The following is a 25,118-nucleotide window of genomic DNA, read 5'->3' as shown; positions in this document are numbered from 1 at the left end:
CTTGGATGGAGAAAACAAAAACCAAAAAACAATGCTACCATCTTTTTTTTCAGTCGTCCTACAATTTAGTTGACATTGGGGTTTTGTTGTATCTGTAAGACAGCTGGATTAAAAAAAAAAAAAAGAAGATGCCAAGGAAATTAACTTAATTAAATGAGGGATATCTTCTATAAAATTATTCTAAATTATTGTGGTTCAAGAAGCTGCTGTTCCTATTTTTCACTGAAACATACCCATGGTAAAAACAATGATCTACAAGGCAGCAATTGGTGAATTATTTTCCAGCTATGTAGTCTAAGGTGAAATGATGCTGCGGTGAAATCAGTGTTTTGATTATCAGACTTTGCAAGTGAGAAGCCCATGAAACATTCCATCATTGCTGCAAGGCAGGTGAGAAGCTCAAAGCGTAATCTGGTACGCATGTGAGCATGGTGATCCTGTGGGTGCAGGCCAGCAGGGATATTCCATGTGGGACAGTGGCATCACAACAGGGTGAGCAGGATGGAGGCTGGGGCAATGGCAGTCTGACTGCAGCCTTCCAGCATCCCCTTCTTGAGACGAGTTTCACAGCTCAGCTGCTCACACTGTAGGCTTGTTGGGAATTTAACTGTAGGTTACATGGTCGTGTCACCGAGCATCCTTACAACAGTCCGTTAATAGTTAATGGTCAGACGTGTCCCAAAAGAAACAGTCTTACAGATGGAGTCTGGTGACAAGTAAGTGACACGTTTGAGCCTCCTCCAGTCCCTGACTCGATGTGACAGTCACATCCCACGCTGCCAGCCTTCCCAAGGGGTTGGGGTGGTAAAGGCAGATGGCTTTAAATGATCCCTGTTAAAGTCACTGACCCGTGAGTTTTGATAGGCTTGGCCGAGGTTAATGGTTTTGCTCTTCATCTGCAAAATGTTTTTGGTGGTATCAGTACTTTTGAATTGGTTTTGAGACATTCAGTCATTTTAATGGTATATTTTACTAAAGAGGAAGAAAATATTGTTTGTGAGGTTTATGCTTGACACCGTATTTGTGCCATTTTTAATACCATGTGTTTAATGGATCCTTGGATGACAGGTGGAGTATTTCAGTAATCCAGGTACCAAACATTATCATCTAATAGATAAATAACCAGACAAATCTACTAGTGTATCTTTCACATCTTCTGTACATTCCCGTACAAATGTACTATTAGCATTTAAAATCTGTAAAGTTTGATACTCAGCACATGTAGATGTAAAATGCCATAGCTAACAGTCACCATCATAAGAGACATTATTTATTTAGAGTGCTTTGTTAGCCTTGAGTTGCTGAGTAGGCAATCACCATGCAAAAATGGCAGCACATAGAGCAGGAATGTTTTTGATATTACCCTAACATCACGCTGGCATGAAAAAAGAACCTTTGGCTGTAACCATCCAGAAGTGTTGGTTGCAGTGAGTGAGGCCTAGGGTCAGGTCCATGGCTTCCATTGGTAACTTGGTCTCCAGGAAAGGAATTACTGCTTGGGCTCTTTTGTTGTGTTTGAAATATGTGTCTTTTCAGACCTGTCAGTCAGTGCAGTGTAAGTGCCCATTTAAGTAACATACAGAAGAGATTGACCTCAGAAACGTACAGCCAGTCCTACAGCCCTGGCTCTGATCTCATCAATAAAGCAGATCTGAATTATTCATGCAGGTTTTATGAGGATCACCTCTGAAAATGATCGATGGCGGTGAGACTGCAGAACTCATTCCTCCTTTTTATATCCAGATCATCTTCCAGTGGGATTACAGGAATGAAAACCAAAATTCATCTTCAACACTTAATTGAGCATTTTAAGAAATTGCTTTTTTTTTTTTTTTTTTTTGTTCATTTGGATTCTTCACATGCTATGTGATAAATTGTTCAGCAAATACTGAATATCTTAACTTCATGATATTTTAGATGCTTTAGAAGGCTAGATCTACTGGAACCTGTGCATTGCCTTTAGGAATGCAGCCCTAGCCAGTAGCAAAGAATGTGCAGGTGTAAATGTGAGGTAGAAAACAAAATAGAAGACAAAATACCAATTTCCATCTCCTCCTCCTCAAGTATTTAGGATTGCAGCTGTATCCCAAGCAAGTCTTTGGAAGTTTCTGCTGCTTCAAATTGATCAGCCAGATTAGCATTGTGGATATGAGAGGCTGCTTAATGTCTGGAACAGCCCTCCAAACATCCTGCCCACGTCAATTAGCGGGCAATATTTAAATAAGAGCTCTCCAATCAAACGTTGGAATCCTTTATTTTGGCTCATTACTTTCCAAGCACTCCTGTATGGTAATGAAGCACAGTTTGCTTTTGTTGTTCTGTGCATGTCGTAAGATATCCATGACTTTTTTTAATGTGAGCATGGACTTGCACTGTTTATACTGCTGTAACGTAATGTTGGAAGAACCTGAGACATTGGAAGATTCCCAGTGAGGCAGAAGGCATTGAAACCATTCTGCTGCAAGCTATTTCATTTTGACTCTAGGCTGTGGGCATTAACTGTGGGTGACCACAATTTGATGGCTGTCATGCTTGAAGAGGGCAAGCAGAGGCAGGGGCAGCAAGAAATCCCATTCTTGCTTACTGTGTGCTTGCCAGCCACAGTGACTAAGGGCTATTTTTTGTCCTAAAATAAGGGACGACTTCATAGCATGTGCTTTACAAAAAAAAAAAAAGGTAAGGTCAGTTCTGCGGCTGAGTTTCCTCAAGGAAGGTGGCAAAGAATTCAACCCAAATTACTCCCCTTGTTTCTTCCTGAGGTTAGTGCAGCAGGCTGGCAAGACCTCCAAGCCCCCAGATGAGAACAGGAGAACTCCAGCTCCCCTGGCTGCTCCTTGGCTCTCCCACCTCTCCCTGTCTGTACCTGCTGTAGGCTGTTCACTGTGTTCTATTGACTGCCTTTCTATTTACTGCTTGCTGGCTGTCTTCAAAGAGGTGAAAGAGATGGACTACAAGAATATTTCTAGTTATTTTGTACTCTATTATTATCATCATTTGGTGTCTTCAACAGTCTATATCTTTTTTGCCCATTGCATAAGAAAAACCAACAACAACAACAACAAAACAACCAACAAAAAAGGATGCAGATGTAAAGATACAAAATATACTCTCAAAGCAAGCTCCCATTGATTACCTAAGCTGGCCATTGCCTTTTGGAATGTATGAATGTATGTTCTATCCTACAGCTTTTAATTCCTTATTTTTTCAGAAATCAATTCTTCATGGCTGCAGTTCTATACTTGCAGAACCAAGTCATGCATGCCCCCTAAATGATGAGCTGGGACCAACAGTTCTGCAGTGTCCAAGACCCACGACTCCCTTCTTACCCTGCCTTCTCCTTGTCTGGAGCTCCAGAAGCATGGTATAGAAGATGAAACAGGCACTTCCCTTTGGCACAGCCTGCCCACCAATGGATCTGTGCCCACCACCACTGGCAGTCTGTTCTATGTTATGATCTTTAAGGCAGTGGGGTTTTTTTGTTGTTGTTTTTGTTTTTTTCCTGCATACCCTTTATTTCTGAGAGAAATGACATTATGAATAGAGCTGGCTGAAATATGTAATTTCCTTTTTACAGGAAATCCTGTTGCTCTGGGAAAATCTCTTGGTATGCTTTAAAAGTACAGCTATGGTCTTAAAAATATCCTATGCAAGAGAGACCAAGCAGTGTTTTCACAAGGGAAAGCTGAACTGGCTCAACACAGGATCTCATTTTCCTAGGATATGCAATGTAGACCTTGGAGTAATGTCCTCGTGTGTGCTTGCAGGCTTTGTGCTCTCTGCCATATTGCAGGCAGTGGCAAAGAATGTTCTTCTGATATTGAGCTTCCTTTCAGATTTCTTTTTTAAATGCCATATTTTGTTGGTGCAATTGCTTCCCATAACAAACTCAGCAGCATTTGAATTATGGTTAAGGCAGTTCTTTCTGGTTACATTGCTGCTTATGCTGGAGTGCATGTGAACGTTAAATGTATTGGATTGGAGCCTTTCCAAGATTATTAAATATTGGCAAAACAAAGATGTGTGCTGAAGCTCAGGTGACACAGACAAGCTCAACAGGTAGGAATTGCCCTTAATTCTGCTGGTTTGGATGATAGCATCATAGGTTTATTTTTATGACAGGAAATATTTCTCTACAAGGTAAATATCAAATTGCCTTTTCGCTTGATGCTTCGACTTATGAGTTTCCTGAACCATCTCAGTGGATGTAGGAGAAAATGTTGCTCTGTTGAATGACTATTGTGTAGCTTTGTTTATGGAAGTTCTTTGTTCTCAGCTCTCCTTAAAATATTTCAACTTAGGGCACAATATGTGTCTGAAGGGATATAATTCACACTGCTGCAGCCTGCCTCTTCCCATTCACCCATTCTGTAGCCTGATGACTGTGCATGGTTTAAGCACTGACACAGAGAGGTCTTACAGCCGTAGAAAGAATTGATACCCAGACAGTTTTGATGAGCAGTTCTCTAGGAAATGGTGTAAGCTTTGGGCAGACAAATTTCCCAAAAGATGAGAAAACCACCCAAAGCATCTGGTTGCATCAGGGAGAGGGGTCGTGATGTTCTGCAGAGTCCCCTCTGTTGCTCAGGCTGGTGGTTGTGGGTTCTTTTCTTACCCAGTTCACAGGAGATTTCCTGCTGTGACAGATTTCAGCAGGTGTAATAGGATGCAAATCCAGTACTTGTACCTCTGCTGACATCGATCTGCTTAAAATAATCATGAGCTTTAATAAAGAGAGCAGAATCTGGCAGCTCTGAGGTATCGTTTGACTTCAACAAAGTGAGAGGAGTCCTCGTTGCAGCAGGATGGCTTGTGGAGTGCTTCTGGTTTCATTTCACAGCAGGTTTGGTCCCTGCTGCACTGTCATGCTGAGTGTGGGCAGCCATGGGACTGCAGTCCAGCCTTGAAAAGAATTGCTAGAAATGGGCAGATCCCTTTTCCTTCAGGAAACTGTCAATTTGAACGATTGACAACACCAGGACTCAGCACATTTTATAGCTTGTCTCACCGTGTGTAACGAACCTGTGTGTTTATCTTTTGAAAAGGGCTATGGGAAAATTCTGCATTTCCAAATACAACTTGTCTCCTCCAAACATGAATCTTCACTCTACTCACTAGTCCTGCCTGCTAAAGGAAACTCTCTCTCTCTCTCTTGTTTTCCCCAGGAGCTCTGACTCAGAAGAAGCATTTGAGACCCCAGAGTCCACGACACCAGTCAAGGCTCCTCCATCACCTCCACAGCCACCACCCGACACAGAGGTAGCCATCGTAGCAGACATAGCAGAGCAAGAAATAAAGCCTCAGCTGCCCTTGGAAGACACAGGTAACAAGCATGCAGTATGGGACAGGTTGCTGCAGGAGGTGTTTGTGTTAGCAGAGACAAGGAACGGATGCTAACAAAGTGTTTTCTGGAAGATTAATGAGTTTATACTCATCTTCATCCACTACAAGAGGAAAAACCCAGTTGCTTGCTGGAATAAAGTACTAGAGAATCTGCCATAACATATGACAAATGTTCTAGAAAGTTCATCTTTTCTTTATTATTTTTTTCCATTCCCTTCTCCCATTACTTTAGGAGCTTTACTAAGAGAGATGCAGGTGCTGTTAACAGTGACAGCTAACAAAATGTCACTTTCAGCTGTCATCTGAAGCAGAACGGAAAGAAGAGTAGAACATCTAACAATAGTAATGAGCTCTTAGGTGCAGTACAGAAGTAACAAAGCAGTTCACATGAGTGTGCATGTAATGCAGATACATGAAAATGGTATACACTGACAAAAGAACTTTCAAGAAGAGAATATTGCATTAAAAAAAAAACAAAACAGAAACTTTTGTCTCTAAGAGAGTGTTCTTTGTTCTCCAAATTGAATAATAGAATTTGAGGGAGTAGAAGCACTGTATTAGCCCAAATTAGCTTTGTTTGGGTTGTCTGATGACAGCTGAGCAATTTAAGATTGAATTCCCCATTATGCTGTCTATTTTCTTATCCAAAAGCCAAGTCATCTTGATTACCTGGCTGAAATGTGGAAAGGTGATTTTACTAAAGCTCACTTGTGTTTCATATGCATAATGGAGGCTTTTGAGCTTTGTTTTCAACCTTAGGGGATATGACAAGTCATGGAAATATCCTGAGCTATCCTTATCTCTGTCTATCTTGAAAATATTTCTAGGGCTTATTCATGAAGTACTCTTGAAGATTGTTGTTATGCTAAGAGTTTATAAGAATGTGAAAGGACAAACTGGTCCCATAAAATAGAAATGAAATACTGAGATCTAGTAGTTTTTCCTTTACAGTTCTCTCTTCACTGTATCAAATGTTTCTCCATCTTCTTTCCTTTTTCTAATTTTAGTTTCCATGATTACAAAGTAAGTTAATTGCTGAGAGAACAAAAGAATCCTACGCTAAACAGGAATGGAGCATGTTTTTAATTACTGCAGTAGATTATCTGCAAGCCCTCGATTATGCATGTGCTTCCCTGTCACGTGTGATTCTTTTCTCCCTGTATCCCACATCTCTCCCTCCTTTCTGTCAGATATTCCTGAAGAAAGATAGGAAACTGATTATTTATAGCCAAACGTGAGCTATATTAAAAGCCACTGGATGGCAGAGATGAAAACATTTCATTTGAAAATAAGATTTTGTTCACGGGAGGCAAATTACTACAAACTGACAGAGCTCCAAAGTTATGCAATATGCAGTTATACAACAGGATGATTTATGGGAGAGAAGAAAGATACGTAATGCAGAAGAAGATCAAATGTAGGAGGGCAACGCAAAGCATTCATTTGTTTCTGAAATCTTTAGCAGAAGTTAAGAATACGAAGACTCTAATCTAGGTGTTTGCATGCTCCTTTGGTAATGTGACATTTTAGTTGAACATTTTGTACTCCATAAGCCACTGAGGAACAGTTATCCTGCAGTTCTGTTACCTCTGGGTTGTGCACATGGCTGCACACAACACTGAGCCCCTTTCTGGGGTTTAGGAGCAGCTGAAGGAGCGTTTCTCATTGCACCATACAGCTCACACAATAGCAATAAGGAAGACGGGCAGGCGAGGAGTCTGACATGTGGTGCAAGGCAGCAACGGCTGGCCTCGTGTCTTTGTCTTCTGTGGGAGGGGTGGAAGGAGGGAGCACAGTCAGTGCTCCAAGGATTATTTCATCTGTATCTGACAGTAATTATTGATGCAGACGGTTGCAGTTATCCTGCCTGCTTTCATTAGCGCAACAGCCGGACCCCACTGCTGGAAAGCCAAGAGGAGAGTTTTTAATTAGAACTACTTCAAAGCTTAATATATATGATGGGACCAAAATGCAGCTTGGTTCACCTGGCTTCATTCCAGCTCCCAGCAGTGTGAAACCTGCCTCGTGGCCGAGCCAGAGACCTGCTGGTGAGGGGAGAGGGCCAGGGGGCATGGATGGGGCTCAGGGAGCTGCACCCTGTAGTCTTCTGCATTACAGCCCACTTATCTCCAATGGGAGACCTATCTCCACTTCCTTCCTGTTCCAGAGGAATGGAAGTCAGCATTTACAGTACAGAGATGGTGATCCAGGCAAAATCCAGCTGAATTTTTGGTATGGAAAACTTTTTCTTTTTTTTTTTTCCCCTCTCCAAGCCTGGCACAGGAAAATTGAAAATAACATTTACATCTAAATTTTCTCCCAGAATAAATGGCTGGAGTATTTTTACAGTAATCTTAAAAATAGTGCTACCAACTGATTTCTTCAAAGGCTTCTCGTGACAAGCAGGAACTTGAAATAAGCAGTGCTTCACTATGTGTAATATTAAGTAATTCCGATTTCTATACGCTGTAGGCAAAGTATACTTGTCTGGTGAGTTATTTCTTTATCACAGAGACTGTGAGTATGTGCTGTATGCATTTTCCAGAGGTTTCCTTTTGCCTCTTTTTCTCAAGGAAGCAGAAATAGAGTTGTATTTCTTCTTGCTTTATTAGACCTGGCCAGGTTTTGTTTCTACATCTTTCAAAGTAGTGTTTTGCTTTGCCTCCAAGTCAGCAGCGTTAAGGCTTTTTATTTTCCAGTCTAAGCCTATTGGATTTCATTCTTATTTTAGAGACACGTCAACAAAGAACAAAACACTCTACTGTCCTAGCATGCAGCACAGCTCTAGCACTGGAACTGAACATAATTGAAGGGGAAGAATATGTAAAAGCAGCTGGAATTTCTTGATTCTATTTCCTCAATAGATATTCATTATTCATAAAGAAGCAGTTAAGATTTAGATTCAACAAGCTGGTAGCTGGTGGAGATGCATCATTTCTTTTCTGCTTAAAATATCTTTAAAGCATATTGGAAGATGCTTCTGTGGTTTTTGGAAGCGTTCCTTCGCCTGAGGTAACACTGGCTGTGTTTGGTGCAGATCCTCTCATCCCAAGGCCTCACTGCCTGGCTTCACAAAGCCTCAGCTTTTGTTGGTTTAGGGATTTTTCTTACCCTATCCAGGCAGGGTTCTTCTGCAGTCAGAAAGGTGCCCACATGGAAGGAGCAGTGTGTGGACCTTCTTTGTAACGAGATGAAGTGGGAGCTTTCTTTCAGGATTCGCCTGTTTTTTGGGACAAAACAGATTTCCCTGCTTTCACCTGTGCTCCTTAAAATAATTAGTATCTACCAGTGGGCATCTCTTACAGGTATCATTTGGGTTGAGTGTCAGTATCTTGCAGTGGGCCCCTAAAAGTCCTTGTTCAAGACTTTATGCTGTTCTCTCTAAGGCAAATCCTGCCTTCTTTTGCATAGTGCATTCCTCTGCCACCAAGCTGTATGTTAATGAAATACTGTAATTAGCAAGACTGTTTTGCTTAATCTTGTGATGTAAGAAAGCAAATGGCACGGATATGATTTTAACATCAGGAAAGAATGATCCTAACATGTCTTTGTAGCAATACAGTGTTGTGTTGCTCTGCAATATATACTGCTCACCTCTTCCCTCCCACATTCCTGCTGCTACCAGGGTGGAGCTGTGTCACTTGTGGTGCTGGAGGAATCAAGCAGCAGCTCTGCATTTCTGCCAGAAGCCCTGTTTTCTCAATTTCACATATTGTTCCATAGAGAAACAATGGAAACATCACAGCAGTGAGTCGAGCTGCGCTCTGCAGAAATCTGTACTGAGTTTGGTTTGAAGGAAACTGTGAAATAAGCAATTAAAGGGGTTAAAACTCTGCATTATGTGGAGCATGGAGGGTGCTGTACCTCCATTTGCTGCTGTGATCTGTTCCCAACCTCAGCTGTGCTGCGCCTGTCTTCTACATTCCAAGTCCTGCAGAACGCTGATTTTTTTAAATATATATAAAATAAATGTTTGCACTGACTTTAAACAAGAGACCTCAACCCTAGTGAGGCCTTCGGCATGTGCAGGAATGAAAATAACATGTAATTTCAGAAGACTGTGTTTGGATCTCCCTTTTATTTCATGCTGACCTAGATTTGGGCTCTGCTGACTTGTTAGAGCTATGCAAGTGCTTACTGCTCTGTATTCCAGCTAAGTGTCTTCCATTCCATTTCGATGTAAAATGCACAGTTTAGTACAGCGTGGGCTTTTATGGCACTGTTTGAGTCTGACCAGTGTCAGAAGTGAGAGATGTGTGTGTGAAGCTCAGCAAATGGTGTTTAATTAGTGACCATTCCACCAGACTGAAACCACGGACAACCCGGAGGAGATGAGGGAAATAATAAACTGTCCTGAAGTACTGCCAAGTTAATAGCATTCATTTCAGAAAAAAAAAACCAACAAAACAACCACAGTAAAACAATGTTTTTAATTCATGTAACTCAGTAAAATCCAATTCCTCAAAGACAATCCGTCTTGCTGTCATTCCTTTGAAAATGTCTGAATATATTTCGTGCTGCCCTAAGGAAATGTATCTGATTCCCTGAAGTTTCTTCCGTTCTCAGCATCCTTAAACAATAATTTCTATATGGACATAAAATTTCCTCTGAAATAAAGAAAAAATGCTCATCATCTGTTCATCATCCAGTCATGGCTTCTAACTAAAAGTACTTATTGATTCTCTGCCCGTATTGCTTTTATGGAAAAGATTAATGAATGGAGCTGGGCAAAATGGAAATTTGTTTTGCAAAACGTGTCAAGATTGAAGTGAAAAAGATGCATAGAAATTTTGCTGAAATCACTTAAGGATGGGCAAAGAACTCATTTGAAGTTGACAACATGAAAAATGCTATGTTGCTCAATAGAAAAATCTGAAGTGTTTTCTTTCAGTGCTCATCAGCAAGAGCTCAGCTGCTAAGTACAAAGCCAGCTAAGCATGTCCTGGGTAGGGAACTGAAGATTTCTGAGCTCTGCACACTTTGGCTGTGATACATGCATATTGGTAGAGGTGGCAGTGAGGTTCAGACATAGAACAGTGCAATGGCAACAGGAGCAACCCATATTCAGGATCAGTAAGGCATTTTAGTAATGAATTTTCAATGAGATAGAAGGCAGCAATCTTAATCATTATCTTAATCCTCTCTTACTTTCGTATTTTCTGTCCTTTTGATATACACTGTGTGCTTGTCTGTTTTGTCCAATATAATTGTTCAACAGAACTTTTTAGGATTCTGTTCAGCAAGCAAATGCTTAGCTACAGTGAAAAGATGCTCTGTTGGACAGTTCTAGAATATAATTTTGAATTAGGACTACCCTTTGAGAAATGTTTTGAATAATCAGTGGGGAGCACGTAATGGTCATTCTTATAGAAGATATGCAACTGAGAGTATTTGTAGAGTTGTCTGATTGATTTCTTTTTTAATCTTTAACATAATCTGTTTCATACGGAATTCTCAGTGATGGATGTCCCATTATAAACTTGAAATTATGAGGTCAAAGTGGAACGTATTGACTGCTTAGGGCAGACAGGAGCAGCCTTGATGTCTCGTGGAGAGGAAGCCATGTGCCATTGTTTTTTCCTCTGGGAAATTAGTAAGAATAGAACATGGGAAACAAAACTTAATATGAACATGCAGTTGCTGAAGCACTGGCCAAACTGTGAGGAAATTTATTGTAAAGGGACACTTGAAATTCACTGTTTTCTGTTTCTTTCCACAGGATTACCTCCTGAAACTGCCCCTGTCACTGATGTGTCACACACTGAGTCAGTTGAAGAAAGCCCTTTCCGTCCCCCTTGCCATTCTTTTTCCACCGTCTTCGATGAGGACAAGCCAATAGCCAGCAGTGGAACTTACAACTTGGACTTTGATAACATTGAGCTGGTTGATTCTCTCCATGCCTTAGGACCGAGCTCTCCAGAATTGAAGAATCGTGACCCCAAAGCGAATGTTCGAAGAAAATCTACCGATTCAGTGCCAGTTTCCAAATCTACATTATCTCGGTCTCTTAGCTTGCAAGCTAGTGATTTTGATGGAGCATCCTACCTTGGCAACAGCGAGACACTAGCGCCGGCAGCAGATGCTTATGGTACTGGTTCAAGCAGTGCTTCCAGTACACTCAAGCGAACCAAGAAATCCAGGCCCGCTTCCTTAAAAAAGAAGCAGCCAGCAAAAAAATCCCTGGACGCTCCGCTGGTGAAGGAAGCGCCACAAGAGCCTCCTGACCTTGGCCAAGCAGCTTCTGCGGGTGAGGAGAAACCAGCACCCGAAGCAAAAGCTGCCTCAGTAAAACCTGAGTATACTGACCCTTCTAAAACCTCTGCTGAGAAACAGGAGGCCTCTGCTGTGCCTGAGGGATCCTACCCTTTGGATCCAGACAATTTGGAAGGGATTAGTGCTTTTAGCACTGGAGGCAGCAAAGTGCAAAACTCACCCCCTGCCAATAAGAAAACGCTACCTCTTACACCTGCACCGGAGGCTGGGGAGGTGACTCCGTCGGACACTGGGGGACAAGAGGACCCTCCAGCCAAAGGTGTTGCAGTGAGGCTGGAATTTGACTATTCGGAAGAAAAAGGGATCTGTGAAGAGCAGCAGGAGAGCACTCCTCCTCCTAAAAAAGCAGGTAAAAAGCCTGGTGCTAAAATGCCACTACGGAGGCCAAAGACTAAAAAGTCCGTGGAAAAGCTTGACAATGCTCCGACTACACCGACGAAGGCACCTGCTGATCCAAACGAAATCCCGATCACAAAAGGATCTTACACTTTTGATATTGACAAGTGGGATGATCCCAATTTTAATCCGTTCTCCTCCAGTACAAAAATGCAAGAATCTCCCACGCTGCCTCAACAAACATACAGTTTTGAGCCAGACATGTGCGAGGACTCCATTGACCCTTTCAAGTCTTCTTCTAAGATTGCCAACTCACCCACTAAATCTCCAGCCTCCTTTGAGATACCAGCCAGTGCCAACGAAACAAACGGAACCGATGGAGACAACTTGAATAAACCTGCAAAAAAGAAGAAGACGCCACTAAAGACGTAAGTTAAAGGGCTCGGATGTTTCTGGATTTGAAGCAGCACACTCCTACCCATAGCATAGTTAGGGTAGTTTTGTCCTTGACAAGAGAAAGGGAGATGCTGTTGAGTGCTGCTTACTGCACAACTGACTCATGTTGTACCTGCTTTCCCTCAGCCTGTTACCTCGGTAGCGTGGCATTTCCAGATCAAAAGGGAGAACCAGCAGTGAATCAGTCCTGATGAGGTCACTGGTCTGGGAATTGAGTTTTTGAATCTCGGGGTCCAGTGTAGCTTTCAATCTGATTAAGTCCCAATTTTATCAATTTTGTGTCAAATTTTTTGATGACCTCGTTTTGGAATTTGAAACTGCTTAAGATGATTCACACCAGTAAAGAGTATTTTATGAATCGTAGTTTTTGAGTGAGGAATGGAACAGTAAGACAAGAATAAATCCTCTATTGTACACAGCAAGTTTTATCCAATGATTTCTAGTATTTTGGTAAAACTGGGCTATTTAAAGATTATATGGTTAATGTAAAGCTTGCAAAGAATGTCTTCCCTAAAGGAGTTGGGAGGTTGAAACCAATGTGCAGAAGTCTGACTGCAAGAGAGGAACAACTTGAATTGTACTTGGGAAAAGAGGAGAATTTTTATGTCACCAGACCCCAGAGTCCAATATTTACAGCCAGCCAGTAGCTGGACCCCTGGTATAAGCTTCTTGGGTCCACCCATCTGCTCTGAGTATCGGAACCAATTCCAAAGTTGTTAGTTTTGGGGTGATGTGAATTTAAAAAGAGTTTGTAGATTTTTGTAATCCTTTTTTTTCAGAAGGTTGATAAGAATTTTCTGCCCTTGTTTGGAGCTTCTTTCACGGCATTATAATAGATATCTGCTCACTGCAGCCCTATAACCTACTTTTGCAAGTGGTTTCTAACGAAGGGGATCTGCATGTTAATGCACAGCGCTGCCTGCAGCTCTAACGCTTTCTAGAAGAAAATTGGCCTCAAGCTTGCTAGAGGATGCTGTGGGAGGCAGTGGCTATATTTGTCTCTGCCTGTCACTGCTCTCTGTAACAAGGCCCCTTGATATGACTCTTCTATGGGATCCAGGGTAGGAGAACCCAGCATGGGCAAAGATACTGCCTGCTGGACCCTCCTTGACGGTGCCTCCTCAATAGGATAGGAGAGAGAAGCCAGTGCAAAACACTGCTCTGAGCTGTTGATAGGTGTTGGAATTAGAAATGATACTGTAATATATCCAAATTAAAGAATTTTGCCAAGCCAGGTTTTCTGTTGTTGTTTGCTTGCTTGTTTTCTGTTGAGAGTTGCAGAAATAAAATTCCATAGGCCAGATTGAGAATGTGTTCATCATACAGAAAGACTGCTGTTGTTAGATAAGACTTATGAGAGGTGAAAGAGCCAGGCATGAGCGTAAGTCATTGCTAAGTGTGCACTACTATGGTGCTGTACACATGGAAACACGAGCTTTCTACAATGGATGTCAGCTTGATGCAAATCACTCTCTGTTCACGTGCTGAAGTGCTGAGCTGTTTCGTGATGGATCATCTTGCTCAGATGAAAATGAACAAAGAGCAGCTGATGCCTCCTGAGTCCCTGCTCAATGCTGTATCCAGATAGGTGGTTTGTGTCAACATGCCTCCCGAAGGAGCTGGGTGGTTGGAGGCTGTCTTTTGGAAATGCAGCATGCCAGCTTCAGGAGCCTCGCACGTGAGGAATGGAGCAGGAGCTGCCAAGCTGAGTAGTAGTGCTTTCCTTAAGCTTAATTGCCGTTCAAGACAGTCTGACATCCCTTATCCCTAACAAGCAGTAGTGTGCTTTGAGGAGAAACAGGTGGCTGCCATCAGGGAAGGCAAGAATGGTTCATTTGTTGATGAGAATTTAGTTCAGTGTCTTCAGCTTTGACAAATGCTTTGTAAGATGAATGCATGTCTGAAGTATAAGGTTGAATTTAAAAAGAGTGGAAAACTTAAGTATTAATATTTTTTCTTCTGAAACTGTTGCTCAGTAAAAAGTAGAGGTTCTGCAGGTAGAAGATATGCATGATCAGATTGCCGTAACACATTAACAGTATTTGTAGGTTTATCTTTTTTGTCAGTTCCTTCTGTCTGTCTCTCTTTTCTTTGTCTTATTTGTCTTAGGATGGTAGAAGATGTGATGTCTGTATGTTCTCTGTTGTAAGTAATTCTAAGCTAACATTTCAATTTTCTTCTTTGATTTATGGGCTTTTTAATTTTACTCGTTTATTTTGCAGCATGATCAGTTATTATTCAGCATGAAGCTCTTGTGTTAACTGTGTCACTTCACTGGCACATATGAAAGCTTGTTTAAGGAAAGCTCCCATCTGTGAATGAGTTAGAGGAATCTAATGCCTCATTATCTGTTTGCCTGTCAAAGAAGATCCTCTTTTAAAAACTGCAGAATTCCCATCCTAGAGATAATACAGCAGTTTTATTCCTACCATCACACAAAAACATTGTACAATCCATCTTTCTTAAATACTGCATGATTTATTTCTCCTTAAGGGAATAACTTGTCCTAATTATTTCTAGCATCCTACCTAGATCGTTAGTAGCACCAAACACCCTAATATTCAGCTGCCCAATTAATTTTTCCCTATAGAAGTGGTATTGATTTACCCTCTTCCAATTGATAGCCACTACTACAATTCACAGTGCTGACCTTGCTACTCACTGTCAGGAATGAGCTGATGGGCAGTAACTTTTGCCACTGCCCCTCAAGGTCTTACATTAAATCTCTATCAACGAGTTGGATGTTTTCTGCCTCTTTTAGTCAGTAGCAAAAACGTGTTTGAACAGCTGTGGCAACATGCATGAAGATGGTAGATAATTGGTTGATGTTCTCGTTAGAAAAGGCTTTAAACCAATTGTGAAGGAAGATAAAGCCAACATTTATAGTTACACACTTCCATATAACATAAATTCTTCGTTCTCTTTGCCTGATTTAAACCTGTGGGATTTTTGGACGGCTACAGTGTCTGCACTCCTGGTTTGCTTTGTGAGCTGTTGGGCAGTGGAAGCAGCATTGCCATATTTGATGCTGTATTTATTTCAATCATAGAATGGCCAGGGTTGGAAGGGACCTCAAGGATCATCAAGCTCCAATTCTCCTGCCACATGCAGGGCCACCAACCTCCACATTTAATACCAGCCCAGGCTGCCCAGGGCCCCATCCAACCTGACCTTGAACACCTCCAGGGATGGACGGGGCATCCACAGCCTCTCTGGGCAGCTGTTCCAGCACCTCACCACTCTCATAGGAAAGAAGCTCCCCCTGACATCCGACCTAAATCTTCCCTCCCTCAACATAAAACCATTTCCCCTTGTCCTGCTGTTATCTACCCTTGTAAAGAGTTGACTCCCCTCCTGTTTGTAGCCTCCCTGTAGGTACTGGAAGGCTGCAGTGAGGGGGGATATCTCAAAGGGAGACATTTATCATGTCTGTTGGTAAGGATGGAACTTTGTGCTGCAATTTCAGCAACGGCATCCTCTGCAGCCTTTTTTTATGTCCTTTGCCCAAATCATACCCATTTCTTTCTCATTTCCATGCCATGTGGGGTGATTGGAGCTTACTGACTGAGTCTGTCAGGTTTAATTCCCAGGTCATTCCTGTAAAGATATGTTTAGGGCTTTATTTTCAGATGGGAAACTGGAGCAGACAGAAGTTAAATAATTTGCTTAAGGCCACTGAAGATGTCTGTGCTGGAGCAGAGATTTGAATTGCAGTGGAGCAGCAACTCTGTTCTGTAAATAACATTCTGTCAGTAGTTAGCTGGAAAAAAACCCCACATTTTTTCTGTGAATTTAGAAATATGGCAATCCTGCTTTTCTCAGCTTTTTGGGTATCAAGGTCTGTTCCAAATGCATGACAAAAGTATGTACCTCCAGCATGTTTCTCTGTGGTGCTGCTGCCTAATGGATGGGATTTAAAAGCAGAAGGGCTTACAGAGAATGCACTTTCTGTAGCTGTCTCTCGCTAAGTGTGAAATGAGCCATTTCTTTCTGCTATTACCATGCTAACTGTCTTAACTTTGTTTTTAGTGATACATTTAGGGTGAAAAAATCACCAAAAAGATCTCCACTATCTGATCCTCCTTCTCAGGTAAAGTACTGCACCGTTGTGATACATATATTCTTGCAGGGGTGAAGAAGAGACATTTTGATTTACAGTTGTACATTTAATAACAGAAGAACTTTGGTAAAGAATGTAAGCATACTGGTGTCCAAGTAGAATGTGTGGGGCTGTAATCATGAGGTATTAAGCTTTTGGCATCTATGCAGTATATATTGCTCTGGGAATCCCAATTAGGCTATTATCAAGTATGCTTTGGAGCGGCATACATTAAAAGAAAAATTAAGCCAAGCATCCACCTTGCAGTTTTTGTATTCAGAAGTAAGAAGCTAGACACACTGGGCTGAGAAGGAAAACAGAAGTAAAACAAGAGGGCTGGTCTAGCAGGAGCGCGTGCTTGGAAGGCTCTATTCCTTGCTGTAAACAGCCAGCAGGTGGTTCCCTTAGAAGGGAGGTAACAGAAGCTCTCTGTGTGTAAGGGCCCAATTGCTTTGATGCAGCACTGCTCCTTCCACACTGCTGCCTGCCTTCTTCTCCCCCATCTTGCCTTCCATTGATGCAGGTCGATGGCATAGAAGTGCAGAAAGGGTTTGTGACCTCACAGTCCTACACAGACTTGCTCCTGCAAGGGAAGCCTAAAAAGTCAGCTTTGCTCCTCTAAGTCTTCAGTCCTGACAGTGGGTGCAACTTCTGTCAAGTGTTTAAAGGGTTTAAACGGCTCCAGATTTTCTTTCTGCCTTGTTATCAAGGCAGCTTTGCAATGTGAGTGTTTGCCATCAAAGAGCTCAGTAACAGGAGGAAGGCTTGTTGCTAGGGCAGTTCTAAATGCAGCACTTTATTTTTCGGTAAGCATTTTAGACAGGGCTGCAGTGAAGAGCGTGGAATTAAAAGGATGACTGCAGTCAGGTGGAGGAATTCAGAGCTGACCATACAACTTCTTGATGAAAGATAACAGGATTAATCAGCCCTGTTTTCTACAGGATCCCACCCCGCTGCCTACCCCAGAAACGCCTCCTGTCATATCTGCAGTGGTTCATGCAACAGATGAGGAGAAACTGGCAGTGACCAGCCAGAAATGGACCTGCATGACTGTGGACCTGAGCACGGACAAGCAGGATTACCCACAGCCCTCTGATCTGTCCACATTTGTCAATGAGACCAAGTTCAGCTCTCCTACAGAGGGTATGCTGTATACTGGGCTGTCTGCATCCAGCTGGTGTTATTTTGGGGAACTCTACAGTGATGCTCTTTGGATCAGGTTGAGGAGCTTGGCAGTTATGGGGGGCTGAATAAATGGCCCAGTAATCACATCTTGAGTTTTCAAGTGAGGGTAGAGGGGCAGCTTAAATGAAAGAGCCCGTCGGAGCACTGACTTTTGCTTTCCTTTTATTATTGATTATAGAGTTGCCGTGTGCTTTGGGTGCTGCCTGTGTCTTCACAGGGCTGAGCTGCTCTCTGTCAGTGCTCTTAGATCTGCAGCAAGGATTTTGCCCAAGCCTGTGTCTATAATGTGAATGGGAGAAAATGTGGTTACAACTCTGCTCAAAGTTTGTACATTAGGGCCCTTAACTTACTCCTCCCTTCAGGCTGCTGGGATCCAGGTTTCTATATGCACAGAAATACCCAGGATATCCTTTGGGGAAGATAGTTATTCAGGTGCCAAGTCAAATCACCTGAAGTGTCAGCCTAAGATCTTTTTTCTGGTACCTTACTATAAGCAATTGTGAGACAAAGCTGGAGGCTTCTGTGATTGAGGGTTGTCATTCCAGGTCTGTGAAATGTGGAAGAGAGAATTTAGCCACTTGGAAATCTGTGTGTGGCCTTCGCTGGGGTTAGCAGAGGAAGCACTGCTCTGCAACATCTGCTCAGAGGGCAGATTTTCAGCTTTGAGGGTGGGAGGAATGCATGAGTTTACCTTGGCTTCAACTTTTTCCTCTCAATCAGATTTCCTTATTTTTCCTAACCTTTTAACCTGAGTCCCAAGCTAACACTAAAGCTGTTCTATACCATTTGAAGAGTTTTTGCTTGATTAAGAACTGCTAAGCTTTTAGGTCAAATGTGTTTGATATTAAAAGGCATGAATGATAAAGCTGCTTGTGGTGGGGCTGCACATGTTCATACACACGTGCTTATGTATTTGCACAGCCTGGATTTCATGGAAATCTGTTGAGTCTGCTGTTCAGATAAGGATGTCAGTCTGGATTAATACATTTGATTTTATGATCAAGTGAGAAAGAGAAAGCCAAGGAGTATTTTTTTAATAATAACCTCCCAAATATTGGAAAATGGAGGTTGTATGAAAGGAAATGGAACAAAAGGATAGCGAGAGACTGTAAAGCAATCACTTGAGCTATCAAAGTGGAAGAAGAAAGTGTGCAAAGCTCCTAATTAAATGCTAATTGTCTCATCTCGTGTGCTGCATGGTACAGTTGGAGTTTCAGATTACATGCTAATTATAATCAACAACGCTTCCGCTTTTCAGATCTCTTAAAAATAATCATTTTCTTCCCTTGGCAGGCTTACTACTGCTGCTCTGAGGAATGTTAGAGCAGTTTCAGGGCTGTTTCTCAGCGCTGTTTCTCTTTCACCCCTCCCAGACAGTGGTGTGACTGTTACCCTGTAACCTAACACTGCTTTTGTCCCAATACAGCCCAACCACAGAGTGAGCCCGCACATCCAGCACTCGTCTGTTGCACTCTGCTTATAGCTGCTGCCTTTTTTTTTTTTTTTGGCCATTTCACAGACCAGAAATAAGCAGTAATTATTAGCAGAAAGCTGTGATGTAACCGTGCAGCTATTTGTAGGAGGAGTTGAAGAGCATCGCTTAGTAAGTCTGCCATATGCATTTGTAAAAGATAATTATCTTACCTCGTATGATATCCTGGGCATTGGTAGATTTTGAATGCATGGAGATAACTGGAGCGTGAGATTCTGGAGGGGAGATGGTATCTTAGAGGTGATACCTGGGAGAGGAGATGCTATCTAACTGTGAGTCTAATGAGACGAAGCTACACCGCGTTTAGCAAGCCATGTTCTTCCTTTTGTTCCTTGTTGAGGTGCTTCCATCTGCATCCTGCTTCCTTAATCAGCAAAATTGTGTGCTATCCCAGAAGCAGGCTGAGGCTGGAGGCAGCTGCAGGCTGACAGCCCCCCATAGCAGCAGAGGATGGCGGTGGCACAGCGATGCTGCACAGTCTGCTTCTGGGCTCCCTTGGGGTTGGTTGGGCTGTGAAACTGCCCCACAAGTACTGTGCTGCTCCTTGCTGGGCTCTAGGAAGCAAATGAAACGTTTCTTCATTTCTCCTGCAGTGCGATGTCCAGCAGGTTGTTATCAGCTCCTTGTTTCAGTTTTGGCTTTGCTTTCTCTAAGAAGAAATTCGTGTCTGATACCTGGAGGTTGTCTGCCTCACCTGGCTTCTTATTACCATTAAAACACATGGTGCCAGGAATTTAAACCAGCCAGGAGCCTATCATAGCATTCTCTTAGGTATTTTAGTATTAATATCTCCCAAATGTCATTTTCTGTGAGTTTGTGGTTGTTTTGCAAAATACATAGGTTGTGGAATTGCACTTCTTGTTCTCTCTGATGCTTTTTACTTAAAAAAAAAATATCTAAGAATGTAAGAGATTGTTTTTAGGGTTGGTTTTGCTTGTAAAGCATAAATGTTCTAATGATGGCTTTCATCTTCCTGATACAAGCCCTGCTTTTCAAAAGCTGCCCAAATCTATAGGAACTTTTGTACATGCTTTTATCTCAATGCAAATGCATTCACTAGGACCTGTTTATAATGGAAATGTGGTACGTGGTTTATTGGGTTAGGCTCATGGCAACAGGGTAAAATATGGAATTTGGGCAAATAATTATGGTTTTAATTTTTAAGTTATGGTGTAACTGGACAAAATCTTTGTTTTTGCTTGGGTCCAGGAAGATATGCTCTCCTTTCCTGTAGAGGTAATGGCTGTTTACATGGGTGGACGGTGATAGGACAAGGGGAATGGTTTTAAACTGAGACAGGGGAGGTTTAGGTTGGATATTAGGAGGAAGTTTTTCCCCCAGAGGGTGGTGAGGCACTGGAACAGGTTGCCCAAGGAGGCTGTGGATGTCCCATCCCTGCAGGCATTCAAGGCCAGGCTGGATGTGGCTCTGGGCAGCCTGGGCTGCTGGTTGGTGACCTGCACACAGCAGGGGGTTGAACCAGATGATCACTGTGGTTCTTTTCAACCCAGACCATTCTAGGATTCTATGATTATGATTCTGTGATTCCATCTGGCTGTGTCTTATCAGTCCTCCTCTCTCATCTCACCCCTGGAAGATGATGGATTGGAAAGAAATCTGGTTATTCCCAGCAGTCTAATTAGGAGATGAGAAGTAGAGCAGCAGCAAAGATTTGCATGTTTTTTTAAGGTCTAGATTTAGGGCTCTTTGTAAACCAAGCTTCCCACCTTGGATTTTTCCTCCATGATTAAATGTGACAGCAGCCAAACAAGCTGGGCTGTGGGCTCAGCCCTGTTCAGTGAGTGTGCAGGTATTTGATGCATCTTTCTTATCTCAAGTGATACCACAGTTGTTGTTCTTAATTTTGAACTATGTGATACACATTAGGAAATGTATCGTTTCATTTCATAACAGCTTGCTACACCTTTTTGCATATCTTAAAGGCACATGGTATCAACATTAACAATAATTGAAAAGTGTGTTTTCTGTGATAAGATAGAGGAAAGTTACCTGCTCTGAAGGTGCTCTGGAACTGTGTTAATATTCTGGGTGCTGAGGCAGAATGCTGGGTAAGCTGATAAAGCAGACTTTTTTCTGGCAAATACGTTTGCTTGAAATGTGTCACAGGTTCACTGCTGAAAATCAATGGAAGTACATCTTCTGCTTTCTCTCTGTATATTCTATTTTTAATATATCATAGGAAAGTATTCAGAGTGGAAGCAGGCCTTGTAAATGAGAACGTATCTCATCTACTTATGTAAAAATCATGTGATGGCATCTATCTAATGGCTATTTTTTTGTTTCTGTTGCAGAATTGGAATATGGCAACTCATATGAAATAGAATATATGGAGAAAATAGGCTCCTCTGTGCCTGTAAGTTCTCACCCCATTTTCATTCATTCGCATTCCCCTGTTGTAATGCACTGTCCTGATAATGCCATCAACCTCACTACCCCTTAAATTAATTATGAAGTGCCTCCAGCAGATTTGCAAATCCAGTTTCTTTTAAATTGGCATAACTGGGGTAAATTGCATGTGCTGTGTTGTCCTATATCCTGTAGAGCTTGTTCCATTTTATTTTATTTTAAGCTAGGATCATAGCAGTTCTTTCTGGAGACTAAAAGGAACTCAGTAGTTCCAGCAGTGTAGAACACAGAGCTGTCTACACCAGCTACTGAACTATTTTAAGAAATGGAGAGCAGAACTTTAAAGAAGATGGAGAGAATCCTGGGAGAATACAGAATGAATGTCAAGTATGGAATGCAGCACTGTACATTGTCATCAGCTGTTTGTCTTTCCATTCAATTCATGGATTTGGTAGCTTGACCACATCCAGTGGGGACTTAGAAAAGCCAGGGGTTTATGTCAAGTGCATAAACTAATGTGAGTAACGTTGTGTTCAATGAATATTGTGGTAACTTTCAGTCAACAGATGCCTCCAGCCTGACAGGACCAGAAATCTGATTAACCCCAAAGAAGGAGAGAAAGAACCATTACAAAGAGTGAACCACTTAGGTTATGTTCTTCATCGATTTCTTCCTGCAAGGGATCATTTTTTATCAGTATCACTTAGCACAGGGAGGATTACAGTCCTGTATTGTTAGCTGTTTGCCAAGTCATTCGGTCACTTAAGGCAGTGAATTAGCTTCAATGGAGAACAGCTGAATTGCTTAATGAGTCTTTCTCTTCCTGTTGCCAGCAGGATGATAGCACCCCGAAGAAACAATCTTTGTACCTAATGTTTGATGCACAGCAAGAGAGCCCAGTCAAATCGCCTCCGGTCAGACTGTCTGATTCCACCACGCCATGCTCAGGGTATGTCACTGCAAGGCAAGCAGCAGTGGAAAGGGATGCCAGGGAAATAGGTTGCCGTCCCAACACGCAGGCAGGCAGTTATTCCTCTTTTCTGCTTCTCTGTTGCAGGGTTGTTTGTTTATAAATAGATTCCCATCTGCGTACACTTATGACAGAGAACAGAGGGCAAAGGTACAGAAGTTGTGCAATGGGAAGGAATAAGCACATGTATTTCTCCTTTATGTTCTTACTGAATGGAGTCAGTCATAGTGGCAGCAGTTTCACAAGGCTGTGGCTTCCTGCTTAGGTTTTTATTCTCGGATACTGAGGTCGTTTTCATGTCAATCTAGAAACTATTTAATTGCAACTTCTCATTTGGCCTTTCCTAGCTATATTTTCTAGAAAGTGAGTCTTGTTCATAAGAACAGCGTGTGTGGGTTGTGTTTACTTTCCAAAAATTTTGCTCTTTAAGGACATCTGTTCTTCTTAGGAACATTTGTTTGCTGGGAGAGATGTAGGTCATGGTGAGAAAGGGGTAAAAGGCAAGTGAGAAATATTTGAGGAATGTTCTTAACCTTTCTGATGGAACTGGGCTTATTTAGATGACTCCAGCGTGCAGCTTTGAAAGGATACTGCGAAGTGTTATGAGATAGAATGATAGAAAGATGAGCTGAAGCAGTGTTTATATTTATACACGTGGAAATAATGAAGAGGACATACTTTGGTGTTACCAGAAGCAGAACGATGAAGGTCTTGTGCTCCACCCTGAAAGTGTGCATACAATCCTTTCTCAGGTCAAGTTTTGAAGACCCTGAAGCCCAGCAATCCTCTGGAATGAAAATACAACATCCAGCTTCTCGAGTCCTTGCTGCCAGCCAAGAGGCACACTTACAGTCACCAGACAAGTCCAAACAGAAGGACTTAGAGCCCATGACACTAGGAACAACCCCAGAGACTATTGAAATAGTAAGTAATTTATGTTAAAAGTTTGGGAACCATTTTGTTGTAGAAAATTCACATCTTATAAAACTCAGAACAGGTGGATCTCACAAGCAGAGCAAGAACTTGGCCTCGTACTCTTAGTAGCAGCATGTGGTAGGACCCAAATGGAAGTTTGATGGAATTCAGAAGAATTTTACTGTACTTTAAAATGCTCTTGTGATCACTTATTCCAAGCCGACATTTTGAAGTGCTTTTTCCTTACATGGAGTTGTTTACACTTCAACTCAATTTTTGTGGCGGTATTTTAGTCATAAATTAGGTTTTCTATAAAAACGTAGGACCGTGGTTTGCTCTGCTGTGTGTGGTGTAAGATTTCAAATTTCTGTTGGTAAAAAGAGGTGCATGTTCAGGTTTTCTTAAGAACTTTTAACTCTGTTGTTGTCATCTGATGCTGATAATATAAAAACCACTTTTCTGATCATCAGAACTCAGCCCAGCTTCCAGTGGCATCACTTTTTTTCAGTGGCTTCTCTGGTATTGAGTGAGCCCTTTCGTACTTCAGGCCTGCAGTGCTTACTGACTTCAGATCATTGGTTCTCAAATACATGAAGGTTCCTTTAAGCTCACCTTAATACTGTGCTTCATTTATAATCTTTAATGATGCTGTTGATACCATCTTGCAAGGAATTAGCTTGATGAGTTTTCAAGCTAAGTTTTCAATGCATTGCGGGTGCTCAAGTGCCTGAAGTCTATTTTTCTCATTGTACTTCTGTCCAGCTTCATGTCATGTATTTATCCTGAGCATGTTACAATTGTGAACACATCTTGGTTTATCTCCAATGAGCAGCACAAGATTTGGAAGAAGAGTCTTGCTCGTTTTCCCCCTCAGTTTTGGTCATCTTCAAAGCTTTTATCAGAGATATCAGAGATATCAGAACAGAACAAAAGCTATTGTTTGAACAAGGCACATGTTAGTAGATGTATTGAGAGTGTGCTGTGATCCATGGCTTGGGAGCCATGATTTTAGAGGTCTTAATGCCGCTAACTTCATATTAGTCTTAAAAAATTTACTCAGTTTATAAATTGGGAATAATTATTCTTGATGTTTGTCTGTTATAGCTATGAGCTGTGTATTCCAAAGGATTTTTCTATGAAGAATGAAATTATGAGAAATCAGGGATTTGCAGACACGTTGCTTTTAGCTTAAATTGCTTGGGCAATCTCTGTTGATTATTCTACGCTCTTCTTATCCTTCAGACATCTCCTGAAGACTCCTTTGTCTCTGCTGATGCTCTTCTCAACAGGATATCTAAGAAAACATCAATATGTGATCAACCTGAGTATCTAGATCCTGACTTAGCTGAAAAGAACCCCCCAGTATTTGCTCAGAAACTTCAGGTTTGTAGCAGAAATATAAATTTCTCTTTTCCTTTGTCTATGCTCTGTGGAGAATGTTTTACCTTGAGTGAAAGGGGTGGGAAATGGCTTGGATTGGAGGGTGGGAAAGAAAGAAAGCAATGAAACTAAGGAAGAGAAATATTTTAATTTAATTTATGCAATACATAAAATTGAACTTAAAGTTCCTTAACAGTTTCCTCTATCCAGTAGCTCTGATGCATACATTTTGAAGTCTTTATAAAGACAACTCTAGTCCTATAAAGCCCTAACCATATAAGGCTTGAACACAGGACTCCATGTGT

General features: G+C 41.8%; 1 protein-coding gene across 6 annotated transcripts in view; it reads left to right on the top strand.

Annotated features, from left to right (window-relative positions):
• The window catches only part of TACC2 (transforming acidic coiled-coil containing protein 2), an 80,337-nt gene that overhangs the window by 36,811 nt on the left and 18,408 nt on the right, over nt 1-25,118 (top strand). For 2 of the 6 annotated variants that reach the window (XM_042817807.1, XM_042817803.1), the window contains 9 exons: nt 5,163-5,320; nt 11,060-12,377; nt 14,515-14,550; nt 16,435-16,495; nt 17,446-17,647; nt 21,494-21,555; nt 22,382-22,497; nt 23,271-23,442; nt 24,676-24,816. In XM_042817807.1, coding sequence (XP_042673741.1) covers nt 5,163-5,320; nt 11,060-12,377; nt 14,515-14,550; nt 16,435-16,495; nt 17,446-17,647; nt 21,494-21,555; nt 22,382-22,497; nt 23,271-23,442; nt 24,676-24,816 — 2,266 coding nt within the window. The remainder of the gene's footprint in view (nt 1-5,162; nt 5,321-11,059; nt 12,378-14,514; nt 14,551-16,434; nt 16,496-17,445; nt 17,648-21,493; nt 21,556-22,381; nt 22,498-23,270; nt 23,443-24,675; nt 24,817-25,118) is intronic. The other 4 variants (XM_042817805.1, XM_042817808.1, XM_042817804.1 and 1 more) reach the window with 3 other exon arrangements.

Source organism: Centrocercus urophasianus, unplaced genomic scaffold (genome assembly GCF_019232065.1).
Source record: "Centrocercus urophasianus isolate 14NV4802_14NV808 unplaced genomic scaffold, USGS_Curo_1.0 seq_17, whole genome shotgun sequence".
Taxonomy (NCBI): domain Eukaryota; kingdom Metazoa; phylum Chordata; class Aves; order Galliformes; family Phasianidae; genus Centrocercus; species Centrocercus urophasianus.
The sequence above is the reverse complement of the archived record's forward strand: the minus strand, read 5'-3'. Positions and strand labels throughout refer to the sequence as shown.